We start from the raw sequence: 18513 nt of genomic DNA on the forward strand, positions 1-18513 counted from the left end.
AATGGACTATCAACCTTAAATATAGAAGATCATTTCATTGATCAGGTCACTCTACCAACACATTTGGTGTATGTGCTAACAATAGATTGTTTTCCAGAACCATATTATGTAATTCCAAGAGTAGTTATTTTGGTTACAAACAACAGTAACCATGATGCCAACAAGATGAACTTTAAAACATATTCTATTAGTCAGTATAACGTCAAACAAGACTGGGAAAGAAATAACCTGTATGGAACTCTTTTATCTCTAACTTAAAGAAAACATCACGGCTCTCAAGCATGAGTCAATCACCTGTCCCTCAAAAAATCAAGATAATCTTGACTGTGTTCAACAATGTTGATATCTAATCTCATTTTTGTGCCATTCAAAACATGATCAGAACTGGTTAGGTTTGTTTTATGTAAAAATTACTACTCTCCTAAAAGAAAAGTCACATTTGATTAAATGGCCATAGTTTTGAAACATAAAAGCAGGTTTATGTCAGTTGCAAATGTTAATGATATTTCGAAGTAGTGCTTTTCGGTTGTTTTTATTTTATTTATTTTTTTGTCGCTAATATTATTTTATATTATATTTTTTATTTTTTTGACATTCACATAACAGTGACATCAGCATAATTTCTCATTTCCTCGTGACCTTTAGTCATGCCCTTTCAGACTTGATTAACATTTTTTAAAATGTCGGGGTTATACATTAGTGGTCTATGAATAACAACATAAACCTAATGATTCATATGTCTGAAGACACTTAAACAACATGTTTCTAAATACGTTTTATTTCGTTTGAAAAACACCCTCAAGCATCCGGGTAAACTGTCATTCAACACTTTCTGGATAGCAGCAACCAATCGCTGACTGACAAACAAGAAGGTTGGCCAATCAGGAACTCGAAAGATCTCGGATACGGGTTGTTGCCATATGGTTCTGGTAAATTCTGGAGGACGTTAGGATGTATTACTCCGCCGAGAACGATCTCTACTGTTTCTGGAAATAAACAAGCTTTTAGACATAAAGTTTTTGATATAATATTCTCTTTTCCAGCCAAGAAATTATCCCAACGTGTTTTTAATTGGAATTTTCAAAAATTTAGGTTGAACGCCGTCATCTTTATGTTTACTGACGGACTACTTTTTCATGCGGATTGATTTCAACATGTGACGCAGACCCAACATATAAGCCTGCCGAGACAGGGTGTCCGGCATTATTCTCAGCATTCGCAGAGAGCTCGACGTCGTCGTGGAGACTAAATAAGTATTCGTCTAACAGCCACAAGTTAAAGTGTAAGTCTGAATTTTAACTATTCAAAGTTTTCCTTTTATTATTTTTTAATTCAAAGGCATACTAGTTTTGCTGGCGAACCGTTTCTTCTCCGTTTACATTACGTTGACTCGTAATTTAGGATACGGTTTTTTTCTTCCCCCGCCATAAATGTTTATATCCTTTGCCTCTTTTTATTTGATAAGCTATAATTTACTTTCAGATAAAAGTAAATGGCAGAAATGCCTGTAGTGCTATTCGACCGACGAACAAAGAAGGTCAGCGAGATATCAAAATGGCGCCCTAAGTCTAACTGAAATGGCTGCCCCTGACTGTTTGTCCTCAGATATAACGGATAAATTTTACATTACAACAGTGTATACATAGATTTACACGTTATTTAATTTTAAAACATTTTTTAATTTTTTGTATTTTTGCTCTTTATTTAAAGTAAAAACATGCAGATCTTTGTCAAGACCCTCACTGGCAAGACCATCACCCTCGAGGTTGAACCCAGTGACACCATTGAGAACGTGAAGGCTAAAATCCAGGACAAGGAAGGCATTCCCCCTGACCAGCAGAGGCTGATCTTTGCTGGCAAGCAGCTTGAAGATGGCCGCACCCTCTCCGACTACAACATCCAGAAAGAATCCACCCTCCACCTTGTCCTGCGCCTGAGGGGTGGCATGCAGATCTTTGTCAAGACCCTCACTGGCAAGACCATCACCCTTGAAGTTGAACCCAGTGACACCATTGAGAACGTGAAGGCCAAAATCCAGGACAAGGAAGGCATTCCCCCTGACCAGCAGAGGCTGATCTTTGCTGGCAAGCAGCTTGAAGATGGCCGCACCCTCTCCGACTACAACATCCAGAAAGAATCCACCCTCCACCTTGTCCTGCGCCTGAGGGGTGGCATGCAGATCTTTGTCAAGACCCTCACTGGCAAGACCATCACCCTTGAGGTTGAGCCCAGTGACACCATTGAGAACGTGAAGGCCAAAATCCAGGACAAGGAAGGCATTCCCCCTGACCAGCAGAGGCTGATCTTTGCTGGCAAGCAGCTTGAAGATGGCCGCACCCTCTCCGACTACAACATCCAGAAAGAATCCACCCTCCACCTTGTCCTGCGCCTGAGGGGTGGCATGCAGATCTTTGTCAAGACCCTCACTGGCAAGACCATCACCCTTGAGGTTGAGCCCAGTGACACCATTGAGAACGTGAAGGCTAAAATCCAGGACAAGGAAGGCATTCCCCCTGACCAGCAGAGGCTGATCTTTGCTGGCAAGCAGCTTGAAGATGGCCGCACCCTCTCCGACTACAACATCCAGAAAGAATCCACCCTCCACCTTGTCCTGCGCCTGAGGGGTGGCATGCAGATCTTTGTCAAGACCCTCACTGGCAAGACCATCACCCTTGAGGTTGAGCCCAGTGACACTATTGAGAACGTGAAGGCCAAAATCCAGGACAAGGAAGGCATTCCCCCTGACCAGCAGAGGCTGATCTTTGCTGGCAAGCAGCTTGAAGATGGCCGCACCCTCTCCGACTACAACATCCAGAAAGAATCCACCCTCCACCTTGTCCTGCGCCTGAGGGGTGGCATGCAGATCTTTGTCAAAACCCTCACTGGCAAGACCATCACCCTTGAGGTTGAGCCCAGTGACACCATTGAGAACGTGAAGGCTAAAATCCAGGACAAGGAAGGCATTCCCCCTGACCAGCAGAGGCTGATCTTTGCTGGCAAGCAGCTTGAAGATGGCCGCACCCTCTCCGATTACAACATCCAGAAAGAATCCACCCTCCATCTTGTCCTGCGTCTGAGGGGTGGCATGCAGATCTTTGTCAAGACCCTCACTGGCAAGACCATCACCCTTGAGGTTGAACCCAGTGACACCATTGAGAACGTGAAGGCCAAAATCCAGGACAAGGAAGGCATTCCCCCTGACCAGCAGAGGCTGATCTTTGCTGGCAAGCAGCTTGAAGATGGCCGCACCCTCTCCGATTACAACATCCAGAAAGAATCCACCCTCCATCTTGTCCTGCGTCTGAGGGGTGGCCAGTAAAGTTAAGATTTTCTGTCGCAAAAATGACCAAATTATAATTTGATTAAATAAACAGTTTTAAGTGTTATATTTGGTTTCCATTTTTTATTAGTGGTGTACAGCTTCGAAAGCATCCTGTGTTTTAGATGACAACACTACATTTAGATAAAAAGGTATATTCAATCAGAAATAGTCTAAAAGTATGCAAGGTGAACCTGAACAATGTATTAAATTATAGCAGTAATGGGTGAGGTCAGAGGAATGGCTTTCATCTGGGCAAACAATGTCAATGGAAAAAACTGCTTGAAAATGAAGGCTCTTCCAAAAAATTCTATGAAGGAAAGGTTAATATTTAATCATTGCCCATATCTTATCTGCCTTTGTTCAAAAATTAAAGGAATGAAGAGCTAGTCTTGAAACATCTTGACGGTGGAAATTTTAGAAATCCAATACACACTGCCTAACATTAGTTAACTTAGTTTTAGTTAACATTCATTAATTGGTGTGACGCAAATATTCAAACTACGTTAAGTGTTCGTGTGATATTTGCCATCAGGTTTGATTGCAGCCGTTTACCACATGCCTGCAGCCCAGGGTTCATGTCTGCTACCAAGTTCTCATCCAGCTTTTTGGCTGTCACGCGACAGGCTATCGCGAGATTTCAAAAGTAGGTCAAACTGCAGTCTGGCCTTGACTTGCTGCGTCTGCTGAGGAAGAAGAGGGGGGTGTTCGTCCTCTGAGCAGAAGAGAATACAGAGGCAGGAAAAAAATATATTTTCTAGTCTAGTGCAAAATATGAAATATTTAAGTGACACGAGCCGTTTAGTTGGCGACCGCCGCATACGTTTTGTTCAGTCTGCCTTTCTTTTTCCTACAGCATCAAATAAAGGGTTGTCTTTTTTTCTAAAAAAAAAAAAAGTGAAAAAAGAAAAAACTATTAATCCAGGCGTGTGATGCCCCTGACAAAAGGAGTTTCCCCATCGAGGGATTAATAAAGTATTCTATTTTATTTTGTTCTATTCTATTTCATATATGCCAAAAATAAAATAACTAATCTTTTCCTGAATTAAAAAAAAGTAACATGAAAATTTATAAAAGCCGAAGGAAAATACGGTAAAGGTACAATAACCGTTCGGGGTCCTTCGGCAATTGCGGTAACAAAGAAGAATCACATGAAGTGGGCACGTTGAGCTACGCCTCGGTCTGCACACTGTAGCCAGGGGTAGTTGGGATTTTTGTGCTCTAAAATGAGAGGAGGTTGGGCATCTTGAAAACATTTCCTAAATAGCATGTGGTAAAAAAAAAAAAAGATTATTCTTCAAAAGAAATAGCAACTCAGTTATGACCACCGAGTTCAGCAAATCTGCATTGCTGCCACTTTCTGCTGAAATGTAACACAGCCTTTCTGGGTCATCCCTTCTTGTCAAACAGAAGTTCACTAGTAGTAGTAGCCACTTTGGCTGGTGAAGCACTGCTCTGACCGGGGGCTCCAACTCACAACCAAGTGTCTGCCTCCCCTTCACTTGGCAACCACAAAGATCAATCTCAGAATTCATTCAAAGATTTAACTTCTGACTTTGGTGCACAAATTAAGTAGCAACACACGCCGCAGTAGGAAGTGCATTCAGGGGCTGCATGGAAATTCCGCACTTATGCGTTTTCATTAAGAGCTCACTTTTGCTGCATTCAGGTCCGCTGGTAATTTCTAGTATTTGTTCAAACTAACTTTAGCCAACACAAACACACACTCACTTGTTGCTTCATGTGATTGTGCTGAAGACTCACAACTACAACACACTGATCTGCAACAACACGCAATAATGCAAAACGTTGCACATATTTCAATATACGCATGTTTTTTTCTTTGAGTGATAAAATAAAACTTTAAAGTAATTATTTTATTGTTTATCACTAGTTTAAATGTTTACTCCTCTGTTGTAAATTGGAAAAAAAATGGATTTGACAGTTAAATTTCTCAATAAATATGTTCCAGTTGTAAATAAATAACCAAATCTGGAAAAAAAAACCACGAGGGCTTTGATGAAAAGTCGATGCTATATAAAGATACAATATGTGTTGATGAAAAAGTTCAGAGATCAGACGTGTCATTTGTTAAAAATAGCATAACAGTTCTGTAATGGTGTAAAACCTGGCATAAGATGACGTTTCCAATTATTTAGTGTTTTGTTTTCACGAGAGAATAATCATCAACTGAAACTTTATTTAAAAAAAAACAGAATTACTGTTTTGTGTTCAAATACATAAATAACTTTTCCAGAAAATGTTTGGCCTAGTAAAACTGTAAGAAGGCTGGTGAACTTTGAACCGTGGGTCAATGTTAACAGGAAGCCCTTCAAACCAGAACTAATTATCATAACAACATCAAGAGACCACAACCTTGTTGACAGTTACAAAGAAAAAACAAAAATCAAAAACTAGAGATTGGCCATTTAAATTAAGGGTAGATCGTCAGCTTTTACAAGCTTATGGAATGTGTTCCAAAAAACTCAGAGGTTCAGGGTTTGGAGTCATATTCTGCCAAGATGGACCCAGTCAGTTTAGTAAAGTTGTCAAAGTAAAAATAAAAGCAGGTCAAATGACCACATCTGGTATTCAATTCATTCCAGACATTCGAATTTTAATTGCCATTTTACACATTGCCTTTTTTTCACCGTACTGTGGTGACAAGTTAGCCCAGGAATGTTCCTCTGGCACGAGGTCAAAACATTAACTTCCCTGACCTGTAGGCCAGGAGAGTATTCCAGAAAGCAGGTTATGCTAGTTACCTTGATAAGTTTGAGGCTAAGGAAGCGGATAACCTCAGCTTTCGGTTCCAAAAATGGAGGTACGTTCCAGGATATGTCAAGTGGCCATAGCAACTCATGCTCTGAACATAACCTGGTCTGGAGTATGTTTAGTTGAAGGTTAGTTTGTTTTCAGAGAGGTGAAGGAGCATGGCGTTTCCATTTGAAGATAATTTAGTGGATGAAGAAGCTCAGATAACACTTTTTCCTCCATGAGAGGGTGATAAGACCACGTATGGATGTTGTAGAGATAAACTTTTTTACATTGATCTAACTTAATTATTTGCTTCAGGTAAGATAAATATTTTTTTTAGTTAAGTCAGCCTAAAAATAACACCTAGTTATCAGACAGTTATTTTACTTTCATTCAAATTAATTCAATCAAGTGGGTGTAACTTTGGTGCTAATGTTAGATCGGCACCGCAAGGAATTGTGGGATACCATTCCCTTTCCCTGTCTGGACGGATTTGGGTTTAAGTGTGGATTTTTGACCAAATGTGTTTAGTTGTAGCTCTTTTACTGCGTATTGTCTAGTTATTTGTCCTGTTATGAGTGAGATGGAGGGAGAGGATGAATAGGTTATTTAGCACCACTAGTGCTCTGTAGCAAAATGTTAAATTTGGAGAACTGGTAAAAGACATGCATAATGTGAATTCTTCTTGTTTCTTTCATTTTATTGTTATAAAAATGAGAATATCTGCAGGCTCAAACTTAGACATATGAGAGTTCAAGAAGTATTATAAATGAAGATGCAAAACATTTAATTGAATTAGAGTAATATGACATTTATTTAGATAAATACGTAAATTTCCTTCATTCACTATTCCTTTTCCGTTTCCTGGCCACTTGTGGCTGAAGGCAGGGGGCACCCTGGACAGATTGCCAGTCTGTTGCAGGGTAGAATGTCCACAATCACACATGCATTCACTCTCACCTATGGACAATTTAGATTAACCAATTAACCTATGAAGCATGTTTTTGGATGGTGGGAGGAAGCTGGAGATCCTGGGTGAGAACCCATGCATGCATGGGGAGAACATGCAAACTCCACACAGAAAGGTTGTGTTTTTTGTGTCCCCCAGCTGGGACTTGAACTGGGGGCTTTCTTGCTGTGAGGCAAGAGCGCTAACCACTGCACCACCGTGCAGCCCTATGTAAAAAAAAAATTCTTTACAACTATGTAAATTTGAGTTGTAAAAAAATATTGAGTTGGATAGACAAGAAATCAGGTTGAATAATGTAACTAAATAACTTTCAATGAAAATAGAAATGAGATAGAAACTCATGCGTTTACTTGGTCCATTATTTTTCTCCAAGCAGAAACTCTTTCTTTTTGCTGATGCAGCCGTATTAGTTTTTTGATGTATAATCGCATAATCTTCATACGCCGTCATTAAAATCTCAGACTCCGTCTCAAAAGTATAACACTCTCTTTTATTCTCCACGCGTTTCCATGGTGACTCTGGAAATGGGCGATCCATTGAGAATCTCTTTATGTACTTGCTGTGCACGCGCATTAATCCAGGGTTACCAAGTCAAGCGTAATTACGCTAACTCATATCCGGTCTTTTGGAACCCACATATCCAGAGTAAGCAAGTTTAGGCACATTTCAGCCAGAGTTCAGGGTTAAAGTCAGGGTAGTTTAGTACGCCCCAGGAATGCCTCTGTTGAAGACAGATACCTCCGACAAGTCTGTCTCAGGCTTGACTGTAAGGACCTCCTGCCTTCTTTAGCACGCTGTTCTACATTATGTACAACAGCAACTGTAACTAGTTTTAATATTGCTATTTGAAAAAACTCACAGATGTTGTTGTACTTAAGAATAACTATAGGATGTGATGTTTCATTTGTTTCTATTTAACAGGTCTGGCTCAAAGACAGTCTAAATTTTCTCCAGAAAAAATATCCAAGCTGGGAAGTCTCACAACAAACCAACATGCTGGGGTGCTTTTGTTCCAAACCCAGAAACTCTACCTCAAAGATGAATAAGGCATTAAGGGATGCTTTAGTTACCTTAGTGCTTCCATATGCCAGTATAATCAGACAAACGGGTCAGCTTGGTCCCTTTGACTAATGCTCTACTTTACAGAATCCTAAGTCTACCCTCAGACAACTTGCTGCTTGCCATCTTGACCCTAAAAGGTTTGTCCCCATCACCGGAATAGTTAAACTTTTATCTTTCAGGCAGGAAACATAATGGCATTACATGTTAGCCGTTTTTGCGAAAGTTTTTGTATAGTCATTATTAAAATATATTGATCATTTCTACATTATTTCTAGATTGAATTTGTCCTGATTGATGTGGTCCTTGTACATATGCTTGGGATATAAACCTGAATTTATGTTTATGGTTGCAGCCATCAAAAAAGTCCATCTATTCATATTCTGAAGCCGCTTAATCCCTTTCGGGGTCAAAAAGTTGCTGGAGCCTATCCCAGCAACTGTTGGGTGAAGGTAAGGGTACAGGTTGGAAATCTGGTGCAGGGCCACACATTCACATGCTCCTACGCCAAAGGTCGCCAGCTAGAGCGACTCCATAAAAGAACTGGCTTAACCATTCATAAAGAAATCTATAAATCACTCAGTATAAGGACCTGGTTTCTATCACAAAAACAAACTACTTTTCTGAATTTATCTCCACAAACAAAGGCAACTCAAAAAATCTCTTTTCTCTGATGAACACTATTTTCAAACCCCCTGACCTTCTCCCTTCCTCATGTCATTCTTCAACCAGAAAATTCAAGTAATTCATCAACAGCTTAGCACTTCTCTCCTCCCTCCCATCCCTGACTCTTTCTCTCTCAATCATATGTTTTCCTCCTTTCAACTGCCTGACCACGATGACATTTCCTCTCTCATCCTAAAATCCAAACCCACCACATGTTATCTCAATCCCCTCCCAACATCCTTAGATATACCCTGTCTCCCATCTCTCCTTCCGCTTATTACTGCCATTATTCATTCCTCTATCATCTGGTACTGCCCCATCACTTTTTAAAATGGCACCAATAATCTCCATCCAATTTCTAACCTTCCCTTCATTTCCAAAATTCTTGAGAAAATAGTCGCCTCCCAACTTTATGACCATTTGAAACATAATAATCTCCTGGAAGGTTTTCAGTCTGGTTTCCGCCCCTCACCCAGCACGGAAACTGCTCTGCTCAATGACCTTCTCATTGCAGCTTATTCTGGCCTAATCACCATTCTCATCCTCCTTGATCTGAGTGGAGCCTGTGATACCATCTCTCATTCCATCCTCCTCCAAGGGCTCTCCTCCGTCAGCATCATCTCCAACCCCCTCAATTGGTTTCAATCCTACCTCGTATGTCGCACCCAATTCATTCAGCTTAAATCATTTAAATCTCAGCCTTCCTCTATCTCTTCTGGTGTGCCCCAAGGTTCTGTCCTTGGTCCTCTCCTTTTCATTACTTATCTTCTACCCCTTGGTAATATTTTCTGTATATGTAATGTTAATTTTCATTGTTTTGCTGAAGACACCCAGCTCCATTTGTCAAGCAAACCTGACACCTCTCTTCCACCCTCCTTCCTCCACTCCTGTCTATCTGAAATCAAAAACTGGTTCACCTCAAACCTTCTCAAACTCAATAGGGACAAAACTGAGCTGCGTCTCGTTGGTTCCAAATCCACCCTCTCCAAAGCCACAAGTTTTACTCTTGCCATCGACTCATCTTCTGTCACCCCCTCCCCTCAGGTGAAGAGTCTGGGTGTCATCCTAGATCTACGTAACATTAATCGTCTACGCCCCTCCCTCACCATCCACTCATCATCTATATTGGTTCACAGTCTGGTCAATTCCCGCTTAGATTACTGCAATTCCCCTCTCTTTGTCTCCCTCAAAAAACCCTCAATAAGCTCCAACTGGTCCAGAACTCAGCTGCCCGCATCATCTCCAGAACCTCTTCCCTTCAGTCATATCAGCCTGGTTGTCCACCAGCTGCACTGGCTTCCCATAACCTCCAGAATCAAATTCAAACTCAACTGTTTACCTCTAAGGCCCTCCATAACCTGGCTCCTCCTTATCTCTCCGACCTCATCCATATCAAAACTCCCTCTCGTTCTCTTTGGTCCTCCTCCTCTGTTCAACTCTCTGTTCCTCAGACTCGTCACCATGGGAAGCAGAGCCATTAAGCTGCTCCGCTTCCAAACTTTGGAATTCCCTCCCTCCTGACCTCCATAACATAGACTCTCTACCAAGTTTCCAATCTGAACTCAAAACTCATCTGTTAATTTCTGCCTTTCCATCCTGATTCACTTTGATTTTGTCTTTTTATATTTATTGTGCTTTTCATTATTATTTTTAACCTTTGTTTTGTAAAGTGTCCTTGGGTTTCGTGAAAGGCACTTTAAAAAAATGGATTATTATTATTATCATTATTATTATTATTATTGTTTTTGTTGTTGTCCAATGGCCAATTTAGAGTGACCAACTGACCCACAATGCATGTTTTTGGACTGTCGGAAGAAGCCAGGGTGCACAAGTAAAAACATGCAAACTCCACATAGAAGGAATCCAACCAGGAATCAAACCATGACCCTCTTGTTGTGAGGCAAGAGTGCTATACAGTCCTGATTCTGAAAGTACTAAGTTTAAAAGGTGGGACAAACAAATCCAACATTGTCTTGGAATTAAGAAACCTGTGAACTGTGATACGATGAGCAAACTTATTTAGCTTACCATGTATGATTGATGCCAACTTTGACTGTCATACTGATCTCCATGTCTAAAGTGCTGATGCTCTGGTGTTTATTCATATTTACCTACTGTCCTTGCTGCTTATGACCTGGGGCCTGTTTCAGAAAGGAGGTTCAACCAACTCTGAGGTTGAACTTGAACTCTGAGTTGGTCAATCGGGAGATTAACAACTCTGAGTTTTCTGTTTCAGAGAAGCTGATCCGAGTTAGATCAATCAACTCTGAGTGGACTGATTCGGAGGTGAGCGTGCGCACCGCGTCTATAAGAAGCCATTATCAATGGAGCGCAGATATCACGAGTCACCATGGCAACCATGAAAAAAAGAGGTCTGCGTATTTTTCGCCAGCTGAACTTGACGTGCTGCTGCAGAGTTACAGTGAATATGAGCACATATTCCAGAAGAAAAGCAACACCGCTGCATCTGCAAAACAGAGACAGTTAGCGTGGAAAACATAGCTGCTCAAGTTAATGCGGAAGTTTGCATTTAAATCATTGTTATAAATATTGGCTGTAATAACTTTTTAAATAGCGTAAGGTGTGAAATAACAAAATGGCGATATTAAGGTGTACTTTTGAAGTGTTATTCCTGGTGTAAATGCATGAAATGCTGCATAGTGTACAGAACCAATCTGGGGGGGGGAAATGCCTTTAACGTCGGTAATGTTTAGAGGACTTTTTTGTTAACCTTCCCCTCTTGCAAACGTTGGTCAGTTTAATATTAATACATGCAATTGTGTTTTTCAAAGTGAACTTTTGTCTACGCTGCGTGAAGACTTCTCCTTTCTTTTCTCTCGTCTTTCCGACCGTGGTCAGAAGCGCAGGGGAGATTTCCTTCAGGGCCGAAGGGAATTCTCCTTCGGGGTTCACTTCCCGTTGGAAACCCTCAACCTCCAGAGCGGATAAAGAATGACTCCAAAACAGTTATTCTGGGAATGACACCTTCTCTTTATTTAACTAAGTGCTCCGTCCTCCGAACACACAATATATACCACGCACACACCTCCGCTCCGTGCTCACCCCCCCCCCCCCCCATCTGCACCTGCACTCGCACCCCGCTCAGCACACACACGCTGCAACACTACCCTTGTATTGATCAAGTGGTATAGGTTTATATGGGATTAAGAAAGTAAGCAGTGCTAGCAAATTGTGTTTCCAAAAAGTAATTGTTACATTAATCTAATTCAATGTCCCTGATTTCATTTTCATGTAGATGCAATCCTGCAGGAATTAAAAGAACATGGCAGCAGCTAAAAATGAAGTATAAAAACATAATTCAATCAGGTCAAATGTGAGCATGTCATGGATGTAGGCTTTGTTGACAATATTTGACATATGAAACATCTACATAGCAATACATATCTAATGTTGTTTTCATTGTATATATTAAATTGACTGCAACGAAAAACGGTAATGCTCAAACAAAAACGTATGGGGAAATGACAAAAAATTGAGTCTTCTCAAAATCCTCATACGAGGTAAATATAATTCTCTATGAATTAATGCAGCCTCCTCGTCTATTGGGTCCTCCAAAAAAGGACAAGCCATTCTTGTCGCTTATACCGTCTCTGTGTGACGGAAATGTGGGCAATGAAGGTTAAAGCGAAAAATACCGCTTCGTCTTTAAAAAGGGGAGGGGACCGGCAGAAACCTTGAGTTTGGAGAATAAAACCTGCTCCCGACCAGGTTTGGTTCACAGCATAAGTAACCATGGATACTGACTCCGAGTAAAAGTTACCTCTCTTTCAGAAACGGGTTTGACTTACTCTGCTTTCTCTGGTTTAACAAACCTCCCATTCTGAAACGGAAAACCCAGGGTTTCCCTGATTTCAGGGTTAATGCACTCAGAGTTTACACTTAACCTCCTTTCTGAAACAGGCCCCAGGAGTAGGTGTGATTTTCCAACAAGATGCTACAATGACATGGGTCATTTTTTAAAATAAGCATCTGTCTAAACAAACACCAAAATGTTTAATATTCAGGAATACTTGATGTTTTTTTCTTCTTTCTCACTGCAGTATAGTAGATATGTTTCATTTGTGAGGAACAAATAAAACAGGAGTTTCCACTGTGGATTCTCTTATTCCATATTCAACTCACCATTTTTCTGCGGAGTGACTTTTATTATGCACTCACAAAACAACTGTTTCAACAATAACCACAATTCATTGCTAAAATAATCTATTAATTCTATAGTTGCTTATTGTTTGGGCGTATTCTTTGCTCATCCAGCCTCTGAAGGACTTTTAAATTTTATGGGATCTATTTTAATTGTTCTTCTGACTTTGTCAATTGATAATATTATTTGTTGAAAAACATCCAAATAAGATTCAGATTTTTTTTGTCTGTTTGGCTTACACTTTTTTAAATTAAAATTTACCTAATCAAATTTAATATCTTTAACTTTACATTATTATATACAAGAGATATTAATAAAAAAAGTATTTAATGTCTGAGTACTGGTACTGTCCACAATGTTTTTTGTTTTTCATTCTCATTGAAGCATTTGTTCTTGTTTACTATTCTAATTCGTTTTTGTCCACTAATGAATGTAACCTAAAATAGTTTATGTTGTGTTATTGACATTCTTTTCTGAAAAAAAATTCTCAGGATCTGTTGTTAGTGTTAGCATGGATTGCTTTAGAACTAAACTCAGATGTGATTTCACTCTAGGATTACTGGGTTGCTGAAAACTTTTCATAAGTAACTGAACTGGACAAGGATATGCGCATTTATAACGTTTGTTCACCCTAACTTGATTTGTGTATGAGCATTTAAAAAAAAAGACACACACAGGGCTTATTACTATTATTATTGTTTGGTGTTCTATGTGTGTTTGATATTTACAATTGTTTCTTTATTGTGCAACTGAATGTGAATTTCTGTAACTTGAAAACTGTGCAATAAAGTTTATTGGAAAAAACGAATTGCACAAGTACTTCCGGTTTCAGATAATGAAAACATCGTTTATTTTACAATTTACAAATGTATTCTATTTAAACTATATTGCGAGAAAAATGTATCAAAAACATACAAGTTTCATTTTTGTTTTTACAAAGATGACGAAATTATTTAAAAAAAGATTTTGGCTAAAAAATGTTTCTTTTTTTATTCGTTTGTTTCAGTTGTTTAAAAAACGGACAACGATCCCTAGGCTAACATAATCTTTTCTTATTATTTTAGTTTAATTGATTGAAAAACAGAAAAATAATATGGTTAAAATTGAATCTAATTTTCAAATTAAATGCATAATACTAAAAGATATCTAAACCCAACACTGATGTTAAAATATAAATTGATTTGGTTTAAGAAAGTAGAGTTGAATGATTTAATAAAACATAACAGACTTGCCACACACTTGGACTATTTTTGTTGGCGGATGAATACTTTACGGTCAAATGACGAAATAAAAACGTTCGTTTTTGAGGCGTGCGCCTTCATTTAGGGTTGCGGCGTTTGTTACCTGTACATCACCAGACACTGTAAGTACTGGTTTTTATTTTATTTTATCATAGTTTGGTTATCATTATAAAACATTCGGTGCTACTAAATTAGATCCCCCTTTACTTTGTCAACCGCCGACGCGCATCAGAAAAAAGCATTTAAAAATGTTCTTGATTTTTGACTGGGCAGTAATTGTTTCGTCACACGTTTTTGTTGTTTGTAGTAATTCAGTGTCGTCGTTACTGTTTTGTTTTAAAACAACGGTTTTAAAGACAATTGCTGACCTAATTGAATCACAGCGACACCAAATTTCTGGCGTCATCGTTATTTGGCCTGAACGTTAGCTAAAGGGAGGAAACCGCTAACGATGGCGTTTTGTAAAATCATGGCGCAGCTTCTCGAATCGTCCCCCCGATGAATGAAGATGTTTCAGGAGAATTACTTATATTCAAGATCACTCATTGACCTGCTTATTGGATTTATGTGAATGTAAGATGGTTTAGCCAATGTTGTTAGGTAAAAAAAAAAAAAGGAAAATATATATATATTCACCAACATTCCACAGGATGATACATTTATAGTGGTGTACATTCGAGACAATAAATATCAAATACTAAAAGCAAAATCATTTTTCACAGGTGTAAACATGCAGATCTTTGTCAAGACCCTCACTGGCAAGACCATCACCCTTGAAGTTGAACCCAGTGACACCATTGAGAACGTGAAGGCCAAAATCCAGGACAAGGAAGGCATTCCCCCTGACCAGCAGAGGCTGATCTTTGCTGGCAAGCAGCTTGAAGATGGCCGCACCCTCTCCGATTACAACATCCAGAAAGAATCCACCCTCCACCTTGTCCTGCGCCTGAGGGGTGGCATGCAGATCTTTGTCAAGACCCTCACTGGCAAGACCATCACCCTCGAGGTTGAACCCAGTGACACCATTGAGAACGTGAAAGCTAAAATCCAGGACAAGGAAGGCATTCCCCCTGACCAGCAGAGGCTGATCTTTGCCGGTAAGCAGCTTGAAGATGGCCGCACCCTTTCTGACTACAACATCCAGAAAGAATCCACCCTCCACCTTGTCCTGCGTCTGAGGGGTGGCATGCAGATCTTTGTCAAGACCCTCACTGGCAAGACCATCACCCTCGAGGTTGAACCCAGTGACACCATTGAGAACGTGAAAGCTAAAATCCAGGACAAGGAAGGCATTCCCCCTGACCAGCAGAGGCTGATCTTTGCTGGCAAGCAGCTTGAAGATGGCCGCACCCTCTCCGATTACAACATCCAGAAAGAATCCACCCTCCACCTTGTCCTGCGTTTGAGGGGTGGCCAGTAAATGAATGCATGTCAGCATGTTTTTACCTGACCTAAATGGCAACCTGACCCAATAAACCGTGATATATCAGTTTGTTTCTTTCCCCTAATGCTGATATTAATTATGCTTTAGTAGAAATGTCATCTTTAAATAAGCAATTTAACCAAACTATAAGTACAATTTAAATTTAAATTGAGATCACATGAAATTCGATGAACCCAGGAAATTATAAGTGTAAAAGGTTTAAAAAAAAAACTAAGTACAGTAATAACACATTGAGCTGATGTTACAAGTTTGACAATCGCCCATTGGGTTGGAAGCTAAGCTCTTTCACAGTAATTTAACTTCAAAGATTAGGTTGAAATGATAAAAGCCAATGACCAGACCAGAGTTTATCATCCCTTATTTTGAGTCAAGGTCCACCTTTCCCTTGATTAAAAATCACAAAGCACACCACCAGCTGAAAATCGTTTATTTTTTTAAAGAAAAAATAGTCCATATTGACAATTTAGTCATTCTTATCAAAGTGTCTTGAATAAGAATGAAAAGGTAATGCTTCTACTTTCTCAGTGTGAAACCTGTTTGGAGGAAAAGAACTGATATCCTGGCAATGATTGTTTTTTTATACCAATTAGGTACATTTGAATCATTTTTCACTGCACACCTGACCATCTCTGACACCACACTAGTGTTTTACAGCACATTGGTTGGAAAAACAGATCTAGAGGACATCTGTTTGAGTTTAAATGATCTCCAAGTCCTGAATGACTTGAAATCTAAACATACGCTGCTGACTGAAAATGCTCCTGCCACAATGTTTTATTTTATCAGTACAACAAATACAAGATTACAGTGGATAAAAAAGTTTCAAATTATTTATGGTACAACAAGGTGTGTTTTTTACACAAACTAAAGAATGAGGAAACAGACATAGAATTCTGACATGGAACATCGCTTCATCCAATAATTTCAACTTTACAGGAAAACCGGACCTATTAGCAGTTAACAAGGATGTATGCAAAAAGATTACATTCAAGATATCGTTTTTTTGTTTCATATGGGTTGAACAGAAATCTGTAAAACATACGTCTTACTAGTTCAGAGGATCGAAGGGTCTTATGCTCATGACAGCATTTCCCCAGGACACAGAAACCTGCTGTCTCTGGCTCCTCCTATTGGTCAAGATTCAGTTTGTTGTTTTATTTTATTTTACCAGCAAACCAGAATGTGTTTGAGGATGGTTACAGATAGACACAGGGTCCCCTCCATATCCCTAATTGAGGCCAGGCGAGAACATAACAGACCCATCAAATGTGAAAGCAGTTTCCAACAGTTCCTTCCTTAAGTCATACCACAGTGTTCTCAAACTCGATAGTTCCCCTGTGAGACAGCCTTTGTCCTCCTGGTGGCGTGCCTGTTCTACCACAGTACTGTATGCTGAAGAGGTTACTTTATTCCAGAATGGTCTGTTTTCACTTGTCCCAGTAAATCCTCTCCCAAGCAGTACATGCCCCACAATATCCCCATACATTCCTCCAGTTAAGCAAAGTAGCAGCTGTTTGAGCCAATTCTTGCCTTAGAAGACTTGAACTCTTCAAGCTACATTGGCATGTGTAGTTATGAAACTCCCTCTCCACATAGTTCTAACCCGGCAATGCACCTGTGAAGGCCAGGACACTTCTTGGTCAAAGAGCTGATGAGCCACTGCAACTTTTCACCTTGAAGAGTGGGACGTGGTTTAATGTTAATGATCGCTTTATATGCAGGAGAAGACCAAAATGGAAGAACCACAGCTTAATTCTACTAGACAGAAGAGTCAAATAAATATCAAGTTAATTAAAGTATATACACACTAATATTAATCATGATATAAATTGAATTGTTAAAATGAATCATTACACCTTTTTTGTACTATGTACTTATGTACTATGGTCTCAAACTGAAGCAAAACTAACATAAATCTTCATCATCAAGCTCTAAAAATGTTGCTAGTCATATAGAAGCAGACAGCTGCTTAAATTCCAACACATTTAGGATTTTTCTTTTAATTGTTTTATAATTGTTTTGATCACATCTGCAAACATCATGGTCCATAGAGATTTCTGTCTAACCTCACCCGTTAGTCTGTCCATCACCGTGGAAAAAAGAAGGAGCTCAGAGCTGATCCTGGCACAGTCACACTTCCACCTTGAAGTCTTCAGTAGCACCAACAGAACACCTCACCACTGTCCTCCAGCTCTCATCCATGTCATGAACAACGCTCTAAAACTAAAACCACAGCTCCTCTCTTTGTATTCTGTCATAGACCTTCTCTAGATCTACAGACACAGTGCAGCTCCTTCTGTCCTTCTCTGTTCGTCTCCAGAAACACACTCAAAGAAGTTCTTGGTTTCTTTGAATAAAACCAAACCGTTGTCCACAAATTTTCACCTCTGATCTCAGTCTAGCTTCACCTCGCTTTTCCACAACTTCACTGTGTAACTCATCAGATTTTTCCCTTATAGTTTCTAAAATCTGTATGTCTTCTTTCTTTAAGTCCAACTCCGATAATCTTTTCATCTATTTTCAAAGCGTCCCCAGTAGTCTTATAATTATTATTTTGCCATTTTTTGGCTAAAATTTTAAAAACGGTTATGTTTTCTAGGACATATTTTTTGCAGAGGAGCAGTAGTTGATTAGAGCCGCCCCCTTCCCATCATTCATCGGTTTACATGCTCTTCTGCTAGCTTACGACCCCTCACACCCCAAACTTAACATTACTGGTGCAACAAAAATGGTAAGCAACATTGGAGCTATCCAGCCATACAGTTTTGAACCAGATACCAGATCAGATGAGGAAAACAAAGACGTACACGGATCTTTTTGTCTTTAAGTGGATGTATCAGAAGGGAGCAGAGCAGGGAGCTTGTGGCTTGCCGTAGTAGCTCGTGCATCACACAA

The 18513-nt window shown here is 39.6% G+C and overlaps 1 protein-coding gene across 1 annotated transcript; it reads left to right on the forward strand.

Moving 5' to 3' along the window:
* Nucleotides 1-1156: 1156 nt before the first annotated feature.
* On the forward strand, nucleotides 1157-15663 carry ubc (ubiquitin C). The gene is given in 3 exon segments (XM_023962289.1): nucleotides 1157-1282; nucleotides 1711-3320; nucleotides 14897-15663. Coding segments are annotated over 2 exon segments (2301 nt in total). The 5' UTR covers nucleotides 1157-1282; nucleotides 1711-1717; the 3' UTR covers nucleotides 15595-15663.
* Nucleotides 15664-18513: the final 2850 nt, after the last annotated feature.

Source organism: Oryzias latipes, chromosome 14 (genome assembly GCF_002234675.1).
Source record: "Oryzias latipes chromosome 14, ASM223467v1".
In the NCBI taxonomy this organism is placed as follows: Eukaryota; Metazoa; Chordata; class Actinopteri; order Beloniformes; family Adrianichthyidae; genus Oryzias; species Oryzias latipes.